Source organism: Protobothrops mucrosquamatus, unplaced genomic scaffold, assembly GCF_001527695.2.
Source record: "Protobothrops mucrosquamatus isolate PMUCROS unplaced genomic scaffold, P.Mucros_1.0 scaffold1191, whole genome shotgun sequence".
NCBI classification, from domain to species: Eukaryota; Metazoa; Chordata; class Lepidosauria; order Squamata; family Viperidae; genus Protobothrops; species Protobothrops mucrosquamatus.
Window position 1 is genome coordinate 40,352 of NW_015387403.1, and position 14,656 is coordinate 55,007.

General features: G+C 43.6%; 1 protein-coding gene across 1 annotated transcript in view; it reads right to left on the reverse strand.

Moving 5' to 3' along the window:
• The window catches only part of ADAMTS3 (ADAM metallopeptidase with thrombospondin type 1 motif 3), a gene marked incomplete at its 3' end in the record, with an annotated part of 118,739 nt that overhangs the window by 16,287 nt on the left and 87,796 nt on the right, over nucleotides 1-14,656 (reverse strand). The window contains exons 11-16 of the mRNA XM_015820856.1: nucleotides 13,129-13,274; nucleotides 10,318-10,493; nucleotides 7,940-8,073; nucleotides 6,416-6,539; nucleotides 3,861-3,944; nucleotides 56-219 (exon numbers count right to left, since the gene is read on the reverse strand). Coding sequence (XP_015676342.1) covers nucleotides 56-219; nucleotides 3,861-3,944; nucleotides 6,416-6,539; nucleotides 7,940-8,073; nucleotides 10,318-10,493; nucleotides 13,129-13,274 — 828 coding nt within the window. The remainder of the gene's footprint in view (nucleotides 1-55; nucleotides 220-3,860; nucleotides 3,945-6,415; nucleotides 6,540-7,939; nucleotides 8,074-10,317; nucleotides 10,494-13,128; nucleotides 13,275-14,656) is intronic.

A 14,656-nucleotide genomic window follows, 5' to 3' on the forward strand; every position in this document is an offset into this window, starting at 1 on the left:
CCACCACCACCATCATCAACATCATCATCATCATTATTATTATTATTATACTTACCAGAATAAGAATGGCATCATGGAGAGGTCCATCTGTCTGAAGGGTTTCTATACCGTCTTCTATACGGTATTCCCATTCTAAGCCAAAGTCGATGAAGGAACGAGAGTGGGATCTCTCTCCTTTGCCGTTCAAGATATAGTGGCCAGTTGCCTGGTTCTTAATGGCTAAAAGGAACAACGGCAGTAAGCAGTCAACTCTTCATAGGCAAGATGGCAAATCTTTGTTCTTCAAAGCGAAGGCAAAAAGTTTAGGCTTCGTGACATGAATGAACGTCTTTTCTTTTGGGGACAATTTAAGAACTTCTCAGCCCTTCCATACTTTTATTTATTTACTTACTTATTTCTTGCCTTTATTATTTTTACAAGGCAGCGGACATATCCAACACATCTTCCTCCTCTTATTTTCCCCACAGTAACAACCCTGTTGTAAGTAAGTTGAGCTGAGAGCGACTGGTCCAAGTTAACCCAGGTGGCTTTCATGCCTAAGGCGGAACTAGAACTCATTGTCTCCTGGTGATTGGTCCAATGTCACCCAGCCAGCTTTCATGCCTAAGGAGGGACTAGAATTCACAGTCTCCTGGTGATTGGCCCAAAGTTACCCAGCCAGCTTTCATGCCTAAGGAGGGACTAGAACTCATTGTCTCCTGTTGATTGGTCCAAAGTCACCCAGCCAGCTTTCATGCCTAAGGAGGGACTAGAAGTCACAGTCTCCTGGTGATTGGCCCAAAGTTACCCAGCTAGCTTTCATGCCTAAGGCGGAACTAGAACTCACTGTCTCCTGTTGATTGGTCCAAAGTCACCCAGCCAGCTTTCATGCCTAAGGAGGGACTAGAATTCACAGTCTCCTGGTGATTGGTCCAATGTCACCCAGCCAACTTTCCTGGCTAAGGCGGGACTAGAATTCACTGTCTCCTGGTGATTGGCCCAAAGTTACCCAGCCAGCCTTTATGGCTAAGGCAGGACTAGAACTTACAGTCTCCCACTTTCTAGCATGGTGCATTAACCATTAGACCAGGGGTAGGCAACCTTGGCTCTTTTATGACTCGTGGACTTCAACTCCCAGAATTCCTGAGCCAGCCATGCTGAGGGGAAAGGGAGAGTTTCCAAGCTGAGCCATGCTGGCTCGGGAATTCTGGGAGTTGAAGTCCACGAGTCATAAAAGAGCCAAGGTTGCCTGCCCCTGCATTAGATCAAAGTGGCTCTCTTTTCTTTTAGTGACATATATTTTTTAAGGGGAAGAATCCCCCCCCCATAAAAAAAAATCTGTTAGTGATGGATTATAAATCTAACAAAGCAAACAGTTGAACAAGTCCTCTCATCACTCAACACTGTTCCTGGTGCAGAAGAAAATATGGAAGCAAAGGTTCATAGAAGCTGGCTTAGAAGACAGAGATACCGCAGCAATTAACTGAAGTGGAAATGCTTCTTGCGAAGACAATATACCCTAAAATATACACTAAATTCAGACGACGTTTTGGAGACATGCCTTCAGCTATCCATGAGCAACCAGGCCCACAGCTTCTAAAACAAGAAGACGTTGGCACCATCTCTGTTGCCACGACGGCCAAGACTAAGCAGAAGAAGCACTTACCAAGAATGTGAGGAGAAGCCTCATCTTCTTGGACAGTCACATGTCGAGCACCCGCCGGGATGTCAAACATCTTAAGGTACCCTTTGGCATGTGCAGCGAGACATTGAGAGACAGAGAAGAAGAAAGAAGGAGGAGGAGGAGGAGGTAGAGTAAAAGGAGAAAGAGAAGGAGAAAGAGAAAAAAATGGCTAGCATTAGTTAGCTGCAAGTAGAGGTAAGTCCCATTGAAGAACGGGTGCATCCATAGGTCTTTCATCATTAAAAGAGAAGATTAAGGCAGCTTGAGGACTAGGCTGCCTTAAATTTTCCAACTCCCTATGGAGAAGGAAAAGATAAGCGAAGGCCTCGGTAACACACTTACTTTGTTATGCTCTCTGAAGACCATAACATGGAGATCGTTTAGACCAGGGGTCGTCAACCTTGGCTCTTTTATGACTCGTAGACTTCAACTCCCAGAATTCCTGAGCCAGCTAAACTGGCTCAGGAATTCTGGGAATTGAAGTCCACGAGTCATAAAAGAGCCAAGGTTGACTACCCCTGGTTTAGACAAAGCGTTTATGCTTCCTATATTTCATGGGGGGAAACCACACCGTGGGGATTTTCTTTCAAAAACCTATGTGTTGTTGGAAGGTCAAAGCACCAATGATACCTCCCTCCCACCCCCAGCCAGTCCATGCATCAAACCACCTCTGGTCCATGGGAGATTCAATATAACATTTAGATGCTGCTTGGAGTGAGATAAGAGTCAATGGAATTCAAGGAAGCTTGGTGTAGGACAGGGGTAGGCAACCTTGGCTCTTTTATGACTCGTGGACTTCAACTCCCAGAATTCCTGAGCCAGCCATGCTGAGGGGAAAGGGAGAGGTTTCCAAGCTGAGCCATGCTGGCTCAGGAATGCTGGGAGTTGAAGTCCACGAGTCATAAAAGAGCCAAGGTTGCCTACCCCTGGTGTAGGAGATGACCAGGCTGAGTCTGAGGAAAAGGTCAAACGTGTCATCAGTCATGAGTCCCTTCGCGCCCAGCTTGAATTCCTTCTGTTTTTAACTCCTGCTAATTTCCCTTGAACATTAATAGTTCAGATTCTTGTAGAGAGCTTAAGCTTACACTAAATCTTTATACACATTTGGACTGCCTGGATCTCCTGATTTCCCTGGTGCCTTACAGTTCTCATGTGGCTATGTAGAGATTCTAGGCTGGTCCCTCTTTTAACTCCACCCCTGGTTCTGCCACTTCTTCTCCTATAATAAGTATTGCAACTTTCAGCATTCTGATTTCATAACCATATTCCATATTAGGTTGTCGAATAAAACTACCTTCCTCTTCAAGTACTGGGCCAGCATATTTATTTGCGACCCGGCTCAGATCCTAATCCAGGACTTTCTTCCAACAGTATGATGTCAACCCTGCTAACATCGGATGTTTTGCATTGACAACAGATGGAAATGTAGCCATCATTTTCCCTTTTGCTTTTAGAGTTAGATGATGCTGGCAGGGGAGGGGATGTGAATGAGAGTCTAGCTAGACATAACAACACTAAACCCAGTGTGAGAATCAAGGTTATTGAGCCCAGAGCTGATAAAGAATTGGCGGGCTGGAGAGCTGGGGAGGAAGCCCGCGCTTCAAGCTAATTGGGGAATGTGATTTATGACTGTTAATTGGTGGAGGGAATTGTGCTTTGATACTATGTGCCCAGGGGAGGGGAATTCAGTTTTTGGCTTCGATTATGCAGTGTCGATATTATGCTACTGGGATAAAAGATTCTTTAAGGTAAACAATGTCTCGAAGTTCTTTGGAAGAGTTTCATCGGTCGGAACCATGACATATGAATCACGGAAACCCTGATGAACAATTCTAATTACGGAATCCCAAAGATGCTTTTTCACAAGGCAACTGGACTTTCTTCAGTTGCTTCTTCAGCTCTTGGATTGGAGAGCTTCAGCTTCTTGGATGACAAGCAAAACATCTTCAAAGAAAAACAAGAAAGTCCAGTTGCCTTGTGAAAAAAAAACCCTTTGGGACAACCATGACTTGGATGACTGAGAATCTCCATAGACATCTAACTATGGAACTTTCAGGAGAAATTCCCATAGAAAGCACAAAGGCTTTGTCTTTTTTGCAGTTCTTGTAAGTGTCTGCCAGCAATGAGGAAAGAAGCAATGAGGGGGATTTAAGAGCAGCTATGGATGCCTGTCATCCTGCAATGGGACAAAACTTACCCAGGATATTTTTTGATATTTTGGTTTCAGAAACAGAAACGTCACGAGCTCCTTTGGGAAAAGTAAATGCACCTCTTGTCTTCCCTTAAACAGAACGAGTTTTGTTAATGATCAGATCACCAAAGTCTTGAATTTTCATTGACTATGTCTTGGTATGAGCTTTGTGGTCGGTCAAGCGTATTATTTACACTCCGACACTATTTTAAAGTAGTTTTGTCCATGTTGGCGCAGTTGTTTTACAAAACAGTCAATGAAAGTTAAGACTAAGGGAAAAAATCAAATGGATACTTGCAGATTTCATTTTCCAGATATTTGAGTTCATTTTGACATCTCTTGCTTAATTGTTTCCCTGTGGGAAGAAGTTAAGACTTTTTTGAGGGCTTTTCCAAACAGTAAAATGAAATGAAATAAAATAAAAATAATTTAATGACAAAGATAAAGCTTTACCAGGAATATAGAAATAATGGTTACAAGTCCCCAAAGTATAATCCTCAATGCACCAAGCATGAACAAAAAAAAAATTGTTCCATTAAAATTGTGCCTGTTTAGCTGATCTGTGGCTAATTTTACAACTATCGTAAATTCAGATAAACATGAAAACTTCACAAACTTCACAAAATTTGTCTCTACTTTCCATGACCAATTGGATTTTCCCATTGTTCTATCTCAAATGAAGTTGATTAAGCATAATACAGGCTTAAATTTTTATCATGTGCTGAGATGGACAGGCTTACAATGGCTATGAAAGATAAGACAGAACTGGAATATTTTGAAATCTGGGACAAATTTTATCGCTGGTATGAATCAAGGAGAACCGCTCGGATCTTAAGCTAACGATAGGATTGAAACATACATATAACTGTACATATAATTGTATGTATAATTGTATTGTGTAGAAGAATGAGGCTTATATAGAGATTAAGGATGATGTATTAAGTTTTTGTATCACAAGAAACAAACTGTTGGGAATATTTACTCTGGAATGCCACGTATGTCCATTTTTGTTTTAATTGTATTATAAATAAAAAACTTTTTAAAAAAGCATAATACAGGCTAAAAGTATTGATTGCCAATGTAGCATAGTGGTTAATTGACTGACACGAGGGAGGTCTAAGTTCTACACTGGGTATTTTCAAACTTGGCAACTTTAAGATGTGTGGACTTTAAATCCCAGAATTCCTCAGCCAGAGTTGAAGTTTATGCATCTTAATATTGCTAAGTTTGAAAAACACTGATTGGATAACTTAGTTGGATCATAATGTATACTTTCTTGAGAGGGCCTGGAAACCTATGAAGCAAATACACAACATGAACGGTGGATCCATGTTGTCCATCCAGACTGCAATATAGACCCACAGTCTCTCTAGCTCTTTCTTCCATAAAAAAACCCCCAGAAATTATATTAATATTATAGCTTAAATTCAGCAACAAATCAAGACTAACTGGAGCACATTATTTTTAAAAGTCCATAAAACATCATCTTTCCAGTCCTGGTGTCAGCAGAAAATCCATAAAAGGTAGCCAAAAGTAACAACAGATCTTATTTTAAGCTTGATCAAGTAAACCAATTTTATATTGCTTTCTTTTACTTCTAACAGCCTTAAAGCCTATGCACAGGATTCTTCCCAACTAATAGTCAGCACCTGCGTGGAGTTAGATAAGGATCAATGGAATTCAAGGGCAGTTGGACTTAGCTGCTTGTGGCGATGTAGGAATTCTAGGCTGATCCCTCTTTCAACTCCACCCCCATCCCCAGATTCATCTACTCCTTCTTCTCCTACAACAGTGATGGCGAACCTTTTAGAGACCGAGTGCCCAAACTGCAACCCCAAACCCACTTATTTATCGCTGGGTGCCAGGTGGGCATGGCAGACTGGGTGGGTGTGGCCAAGGTGGGCGTGGCCACCTCAATGTTGCTCGTGGGGAGGGATGCCTGTGGGGGCTGGGCAGAGTTGGGTGAGATCCGGGGGGTCTCTGGCAGGTGGGGCAGTGGGCAGGAGGTTTGTCCTGAGGGGTGAGGCGAGGCAGGGCGGGGGTCCCATTGTCGCAGGGCAAGGCAGGGCAGGGGCCGGGGGGCTGCTGCCTGACACCATCGGTCCCCACACACAGAGGCCAGCGAGCACATGGGGGCCGACAGTGTCCGTCAGCAGCCACAGCCTGCCGACCCTTCAACCGGTGCCCTCTGGGGCTCCGTAGCCCGCCATCCACAGTTAAGAGAGACCGCCTCTTAGCTGGACGGATAGCCGACAGCTGAGGAGGTGATGCACTGGGTCATGCCCAGGAAAAGGAGAGCATGCGAAGGGAGGAGGGATGGGATGGGGGGGAGGGAAACCAGCCATGCTGGGATGCATCCAGCCACGTGGGACCTCGGCGAGTTAGCGGGCAGCTGGTTGAAGAGGGACGGTTGCCATCTCCGGGGCATGGCGCGCGTGCCCACTGTCCTACAAAATCCTAGATCAAACTTCTTAACTTTTGCTTTCGCCCTTTTTAATCATTCAAATACAACTTAGAAACTAATAATAAAGAAGAAGCTAGGGAGATGGGGTTATCCTTACCAGATTTCTTAGGGATTCTAGTGAAGGTCCCTTTCACTGTCCGGCAATGTGAGTTGTCTCCTCCACACACTCCACACTTGTCTTCAGCTTTGTTGGACCCAATCTCTTTGTCGCAACCAACTTTCTGCCAAGAGAAGCAGATCAGCAGAACTGAGAAAAGCAGCAAAGTGGAGTTGAAAATGTACCAGTTCCTAATGCAATTCATTATCTTAGCCTAAAAACCTAGGTCAGTGGTGGCGAACCTATGGCACGCGTGCCAGAGGTGGCACTCAGAGCCCTCTCTGTGGGCATGTGTGCTGTTGCCCCAGCCCCACCTCCCTCCGCAGCCCCCTCATCAGCAGCCCCCCTGGAGAGCCGCCCCTGGGCGCGGCCCATATGGAGCAGCGCAGCCAAGGATATGGCAGCTGAGCAGCAGGGACAAGACTCTGCCCTTGCACCCCGTCGCATGCAGATGATGCTGCGGGGTGCGGGCAGAAGGTGTGGCTGCCATGGCACTGCAGGACTGCCTGGGTGAACTGCTGCGGCGGGCCATGGAGGCAGTAGGAGGCCCTGCGGGCAGGTGGGTGGCGGAGCGGGGGCGGACAGGCGGCGGAGTGGGGGTGGGCAGGTGGCGGGGCAGGCAGCAGAGCGGGGTAGGCAGGGGGGCGGGGCAGTTTTTGGGCACTTGGTTCGCCATCACTGACCTAGGTCAAGAAAATGCATAGCATCTGTTGCCAAGCTTCATCTTACCATTTTTCGCCTCTAGAGGTTAGGGGTGTTCCACTACTGTCAGTTTTTCAACTTCCAACGGTCACTAAATGAACGATTGTAAGCCGAGGACTTACTTTACTTCTGTCGTGACCATTTTAGCTTTTGGTAAAGAAACCATTTTGCCCTTATTTTTCTCTAAAACATCCACGCTAAGTGAATATTTTCTACACACATCTTAAAGAGTTTTTGTGAGGTTTCCTGGATCAAGCTGGAACAACCAAAGTTTATAGACTGAGGATAGCAATAGCAATAGAAATAGCACTTAGACTTATATACCGCTTCACAGTGCTTTTACAGCCTTCTGTAAGCGGTTTACAGAGTCAGCCTATTGCCCCCAACAATCTGGGTCTTCATATTACCAACCTCGGAAGGATGGAAGGCTGAGTCAACCTTGAGCCGGTCAGGATCGAACTGCTGGCAGTGGGCAGAATTAGCCTGCAATACTGCATTCTAACCACTGCACCACCATAGCTCCTTCCTTCCTTCCTTCCTTCCTTCCTTCCTTCCTTCCTTCCTTCCTTCCTTCCTTCCTTCCTTCACAATAGCACTTAGACTTTTATACTACTTCACAGTGCTTTACAGCCCTCCCTAAACGGTTTACAGAGTCAGCCTATTGCCCCCAACAATCTGGGGCCTCATTTTACTGACTTCGGAAGGATGGAAGGCTGAGTCAACCTTGAGCCAGTCAAGATCGAACTGCTGGCAGTGGGCAGAATTAGCCTGCAATACTGCATTCTAACCACTGCTCCACCACGGTTTTTGGTGATCACTTACCACACATTCTCCACGGACGCATATACTGAAGGGGTCCTTGTAAGAACAGCGAGTCCCATCGTGGGTCAGCTGTTTCATATAAGCAATGTCACCGGTCTCTTTGGACTGGCAGTAAAGTTGACATCTCTTGGTGGCTGTGGAGAGCAGAAAAACAATATTGCTTTGATGACTTTTAGGCTGGGAACAATTCACAATTTTACCACGCGGCGCGGTGTTGGCTCTCAGTTTGGCTGATGTCAACTCTTCAGAGTAGTCCAGACAGGAAACAGAAACCGTGAATACTAAGACTAACCTTTCTTGTGAAGTTACAGTATCAGAGTTTTGCAAGTCTGAAAACATTTCCCCCACTTTTACTTCACAGAGAATTAGGGAGGGTCTCTTCTGTTTGCTCCATCCCCATTCCTTCTATACAGGTAGCCCTTGATTCATGGCTGTAATGGAGCCTGTCCATTATGGTCGCAAGTGGCGATGCTCATTCAGCAAAGTGACCGTGTGATCTACCTTGCTTAATGGCCTCCACTTCTGCTCTCTCCCTTGCAGTCATCTGAAATTGCTTTTCTCATAAAACAGACACAATCTTTCTTTCTTTCTTTCTTTCTTTCTTTCTTTCTTTCTTTCTTTCTTTCTTTCTTTCTTTCTTCCTTCCTTCCTTCCTTCCTTCCTTCCTTCCTTCCTTCCTTCCTTCCAATAATAATAATAATAATAATAATAATAGTAGTAGTAGTAGTAGTAGTAGTAGTAAAGTTGGAAGGGACCTTGGAGGTCATCTAGTCCAACCCTCTGCTCAGGCAGGAAGCCCTATACCATTTTGAACCATTTCGGACCATTTTTCCTTCCTTCCTTCCTTCCTTCCTTCCTTCCTTCTCTTTCTTTCTTTCCTTCCTTCCTTCCTTCCTTTTTTCTTTCTTTCTTTCCTTTTTCTTTCTTTCTTTCTTCTTTCTCTCTTTCTTTCCTTTTTCTTTCTTCTTTCTTTCTTTCTTTCTTTCTTTCCTTCCTTCCTTCCTTCCTTTTTTCTTTCTTTCTTTCTTCTTTCTTTCTTTCTTTCTTTCTTTCTTTTAATGTTTTATTGATTTTCTAATTTTACATTTAAGTATTTAAAAAGCAACGTGGCAGCTGAGTTAATCGAAAATTCAATGACATACAAACATCTTTAGTGCAAGTCTCAAACTACATCAAATATTTCCTCTCTTTTCCCCTTAGTATTTACTGTCTCATGTTTAAACTAATACAATTCTTATTATATCAATTAAATAAAAATAACATTCTCACATTTATCAATAATTTTTAGCTTATAAACATCCTGGTTATTTTAAAATTCAGTCTTTATAGACAATCAATGTCCTAATTAGCTTTTCCCAATTTTTAGTTTCCCATTGTCTTTCTTTCTCCATTAAAAAAAAAAGGAGGCTGCATTGTATTTGTAGACCAAGAGCTGAACTGAAGTTTTATTTATAGCTGAACTAAAAGAAGTTAGAATTTATTCATTTTCTATGCATTTTTCTTTCTTTCTAATATTTTATTTTATTGCACCTCTCCATGTCTTTTCTCCTTATGTTCTGACTCCTTCTCCATTCTCTCTCTTGACTAAACTAAACCAAGAGTTAATAATAATAATAATAATAATGATAAAGTTGGAAGGGACCTTGGAGGTCATCTAGTCCAACCTCCTGCTCAGGCAGGAAACCCTATACCATTTCGGGCAAATGGCTGTCCAGTTTCTTCTTAAAAACTTCCAGTGTTGGCGTATTCACCACTTCTGGAGGCAGGTTGTTCCACTGATTAATTGTTCTAACTATCAGGAAGTTTCTCCTTATTTCTAGGTTGCTTCTCTCCTTGATGAGTTTCCATCCGTTGCTTCTTGTCCTGCCTTCAGGCGCTTTGGAGAACAGCTTGACTCCCTCTTTTTTGGGGCAGCCCCTGAGATATTGGAAGACTGCTATCATGTCCCCCCTCGTCCTTCTCTTCGTTAAACTAGACATACCCAATTCCAGCAACCGTTCCTTATATGTTTTAGCCTCCAGTCCCCTAATCATCTTTGTTGCTCTTCTCTGTACTCTTTCTAGTTTTCAACCAACAGCCACATTTATTCAACCAAAGTTGAATAAATGACATATTGAACTCAGCTGAGCTAATCTTTATTACAAATATTAAGGATTGTTTTGTAAAGGTGTTTTTACCTGGTTGCTGGCCACTGCAAAAATCTGTTGATGGTTACCACTCATGAAATAATTCAGTACAGAACTAGTTTTGAAAAGGACAAGTTGTTGGGAAGAAGTCAATAATATGGTCAGTAACTACGCAACATTCTCTTCCTTCTTTGTGACATTTAAACCATTTTCCCCGCAGAAGAACAGAAGCAGAGACAAATCACTGCTTACCATCTGGATGCTCATATGGAAGCCAATGATGTTTGCTGTTTTGATACTCAAAGTGGGAGTTGCGTTGCTGACACTGCTGGGCTCGGAAATCTTCATGAAGTTTTGGACATTCGTCCAGGTTGCACAGCTGATATTCAAAGTTGATACCCGTGCAGTCTTGACCCCCATTAAGAGGCCTGGGAGGGAGAAAAAAAAATTAGGAACAAAATCAGATTAATCAGGATTTAACTGTGCCCCCCCCCCACTCTGCCACATCAAAACACAAATGCTATTTTTGTGGTGGGTGGGATTCCTGTCCATCTGAGCTGGCAAGAGGAAATGGAGCTTAACAACATTTCAAGGGTATTGGTTCGGAATTTAAGAATATAGTACTTCAGCATCAACTTCTTCCCATTTAGCTATTTATATTTATTTACTGACTAGCTGTACCCGGCCACGCGTTGCTGTGGCTCAGTCTGGTTAAATGGAAAAGAAAGAAAAGAGAAAGTGCACGTTTGTGTTGCTTTTACATCCAACAGATGGTGCTGTTTTTCAAAAAAAGCATGTTTTACCTGTCACAGGTGTGACATCTATATAATAGTAGCTATATAAAAACACGTGCATATTTGAATGCAACGTTGTGTCAAAATTTCAAAGCAATCGGTGAAGAACTTTCGGAGATTTAAGATTTTGAACAAACAAACATTTACATTTTTATTTATATATAGATAGATATCCTGCCTTTGCTATTTTTACAAATAACTCAAGGCAGCGAATATTTCTAAGGTGTTTCCTCCTCTTATTTTCCCTACAACAATCACCCTGTGAGGTGGGTTGGACTGAGAGAAAACGACTGGCCCAAAGTCACCCAACCGGCTCTCATACCTGAGGCAGGACTAGAACTCAGGGTCTCCTGGGTTCAAAATCACCCAGCCGGTTCTCATGGCTAAGGCGGGATTAGAACTTACGGTCTCCTTGGGTGATTGGCCCAAAGTCACCCAGCTGACTTTCATGCGTAAGGCAGGATTAGAATTCATGGTCTCCTGGTGATTGGTTCAAAATTACCTAGTTGGCTTTCATGGCTAAGTCAGGACTATAACTCACACCCTCCTGGTGATTGGTCCAGAGTCACCCAGCTGGGTTTCATAGCTAAGGAGGGACTTGAACTCACAGTCTCCCTCTTTCTAGCCTAGTGCTTAACCGCTGGACCAAACTGCCTGGTTTGGACTGGTTTTCCACCTTGATGTCTACCATGGCTATAGAAAGGATAATAATTCAGTGGCTGTCAACCCCAGTAAGTAGACAAGGCCAAGACATAAACTCTATAGTAAGGCTATAACTACTTATATTGAAACTGGCTATAACAGGGGTAGGCAACCTTGGCTCTTTTATGACTGGTGGACTTCAACTCCCAGAATTCCTGAGCCAGCATGGCTCAACTTGGAAACCTCTCCCTTCCATCTCAGCATGGCTGGCTCAGGAATTCTGGGAGTTGAAGTCCACGAGTCATAAAAGAGCCAAGGTTGCCTAACAGAACCTTGCAAGTCTAATTATGTGGATCCCCTCCTCTTCCTTTTTATATTCCACTGAATCTAAGTGAACCAAATTCTTCCTACGGGTATTCATTTTCCACAGGTGGAGACCAAATTCACCTGTGTAATTGGTAACCCTTAATCTTGGGAGATACTCCCAGGCACAGGGGTGGATATTATTTTTCACTGCTGGTTCATGAACTCAGATACTTTTTTGGGGTCAGGATAAGTCATACCTATGGACACGCTCAAGGTTTTCAGTTTTTTTTGGTCATTTTCTTCACAAAAGCCTATTTTAGAGCTTACATTAAATTTATACATATATGGGTCCAACCTACAAAATAGGAAATACGTATAATTTTGGGGCCATAAGTTGGCCATTCCTGCTGTAGTCTCTCCCCCCCCATATATATTCTACAGTCTATATATTCATATCTATCTATCTATCTATCTATCTATCTATCTATCTATCTATCTATCTATCTATCTATCTATCTATCTATCTATCTATCTATCTATCTATCTTTCTATCTATCTATCTATCTATCTATCTATCTATCTATCTATCTATCTATCTATCTATCTATCTATCATCTATCTAGATCTATTTATCTCTCATCTATCTGTCTGTCTGTCTATCTATCTCTATTTATCTCTCATTTATCTCTCTCTCTCTCTCTCTCTCTCTCTCTCTCTCTATCTAGATCTATTTATCTCTCATCTATGTCTTCCTGCCTGCCTGCCTGCCGATCTATCTATCTATCTATCTATCTATCTATCTATCTATCTNCTCTCTCTCTCTCTCTCTCTCTCTCTCTCTCTCTCTCTCTCTCTCTTCTATCCTCTGTCTTCTGTCTTCTATTTTCTAGGATGGATGGATGGATGGGGCAATGGCTCAGCACTTAAGAAGCTGAGCTTGTCAGCTGGAAAGCTGAGAGCCCAGGTTTGAGAGCCGAGTACTGTGTGATGGGGTGAGCTCCCGTTCCTTGCTCCAGCTCCTGTCCACCCAGCAGTTTGAAAGCAGGCAAATGCAAGTAGATAAATAGGTACCACTTCGGTGGGAAGATAACAGCATTCTGCATATAGTCATGCTGGCCACATGACCACAGAAACATCTTTGGAGAATGCTGGCTCCCTTGGCTAAGAAATGGAGATGGGCACCACCCTCTAGAGTCAGATATGACTGGACAGGGGAAACCTTCATAGATATATGTGAATTAAATGGAAGTTTATATGCAATTTTGTTTTTTAAAAAAAATCTGTAACCGCAAAAATGGCAGCAAACGCTGCACCAATTTACAAGGGATTGTTGCACTGTCGTGTTCTGAAGCGAACGCCGGTTCCACAGGTCCTGGAGCAGGAGCCAAATTTTGTCCAAGCTCCCCAGCTGCCATCTTGTTTCAACTGGTTTGTATTCTTCCACATGCAGTGACCTTTATAGCACCACTGAGAGGAGAAAGAAGAATAGACATTCTGTTAGTAAAGAGAAATAAAACCTTTAAGGAGATCTCGCTTCGTAATTTACGCCTTCCCTGGGAGGCAACGGCAGAGAAAATGATTCCCTGGTTTCCACCTTGGAAAAACTGAGGTTCAGTTTGCTGTGCCTGGAACACGTGGCACAGTGTTGAAAATTGAAAATTTAGAAGCTCTCGACTTATAACTGCTTGCTTATTGATCATTTGAAGTCGCAATGGATCTCCTGCAGGGTAAGTATGAGCCAGATTCCAAGTCCCAGTGGCTGAACCATCTTCCATAAGATGATATTTTTGGAAAAGCCGTCCAACAACCTGAAGGAGTTTTAGATGAGATGTGGGGAAGAGAGACAACTGTCTGCTCTCTGCATAAAGGGCCCGTCAACTTCCATCACTTAATGCTGTCAAAATATTGGAGAAGGAGGAACCTTTCAAGGGACTTTAACCAAACCACTTGAGGACCACCTGAGCTTGGCGGTAGAATATTGTCCTAGTGTTGCAAAAGAGAGACATAAAACTGGAGGAGGGGGAGAACTTGAAATAGGACATTCGTTGCTAAAGGAAGCCACCAAAGAGCAACACTCTACATTGCTTGGGTCTTATCTGTCATTATAATTGAAGCCCACCAGTCCTTATTTATTTATTTTATATCTGGCCATTATTATTTTTATATCTCCTGGTGATTGGGCCACCCAGCTGGCTTTCATGGCTAAGGTGGGACTAGAACTCACTGTCTCCTGGTGATTGGCCCAATATCCAGCTGGCTTTCATGCCTAAGGCGGGACTAGAACTCACCAACTCCTGGTGATTGGCCCAAAGTCACCCCGCTGGCTTTCATGGCTAAAACAGGATTAGAACTCACAGTCTCCTGATAAGCGGCCCAATATCATCCAGCTGGCTTTCATGCCTAAGGCGGGACTAGAACTCACTGTCTCCTGGTGATTGGCCCAAAGTCACCTAGTTGGCTTTCATGCCTAAGATGGGACTACAACTCACTGTCTCCTGGTGATTGGCCCAAAGTCACCTAGTTGGCTTTCATGGCTAAGGCGGGACTAGAACTCATGGTCTCCTGGTGATTGGCCCAAAGTCACCCCGCTGGCTTTCATGGCTAAAACAGGATTAGAACTCACAGTCTCCTGATAAGCGGCCCAATATCATCCAGCTGGCTTTCATGCCTAAGGCGGGACTAGAACTCACTGTCTCCTGGTGATTGGCCCCAAATCACCCAGCTGGCTTTCATGCCTAAGATGGGACTACAACTCACTGTCTCCTGGTGATTGGCCCAAAGTCACCTAGTTGGCTTTCATGGCTAAGGCGGGACTAGAACTCATGGTCTCCTGGTGAGTGGCCCAATGT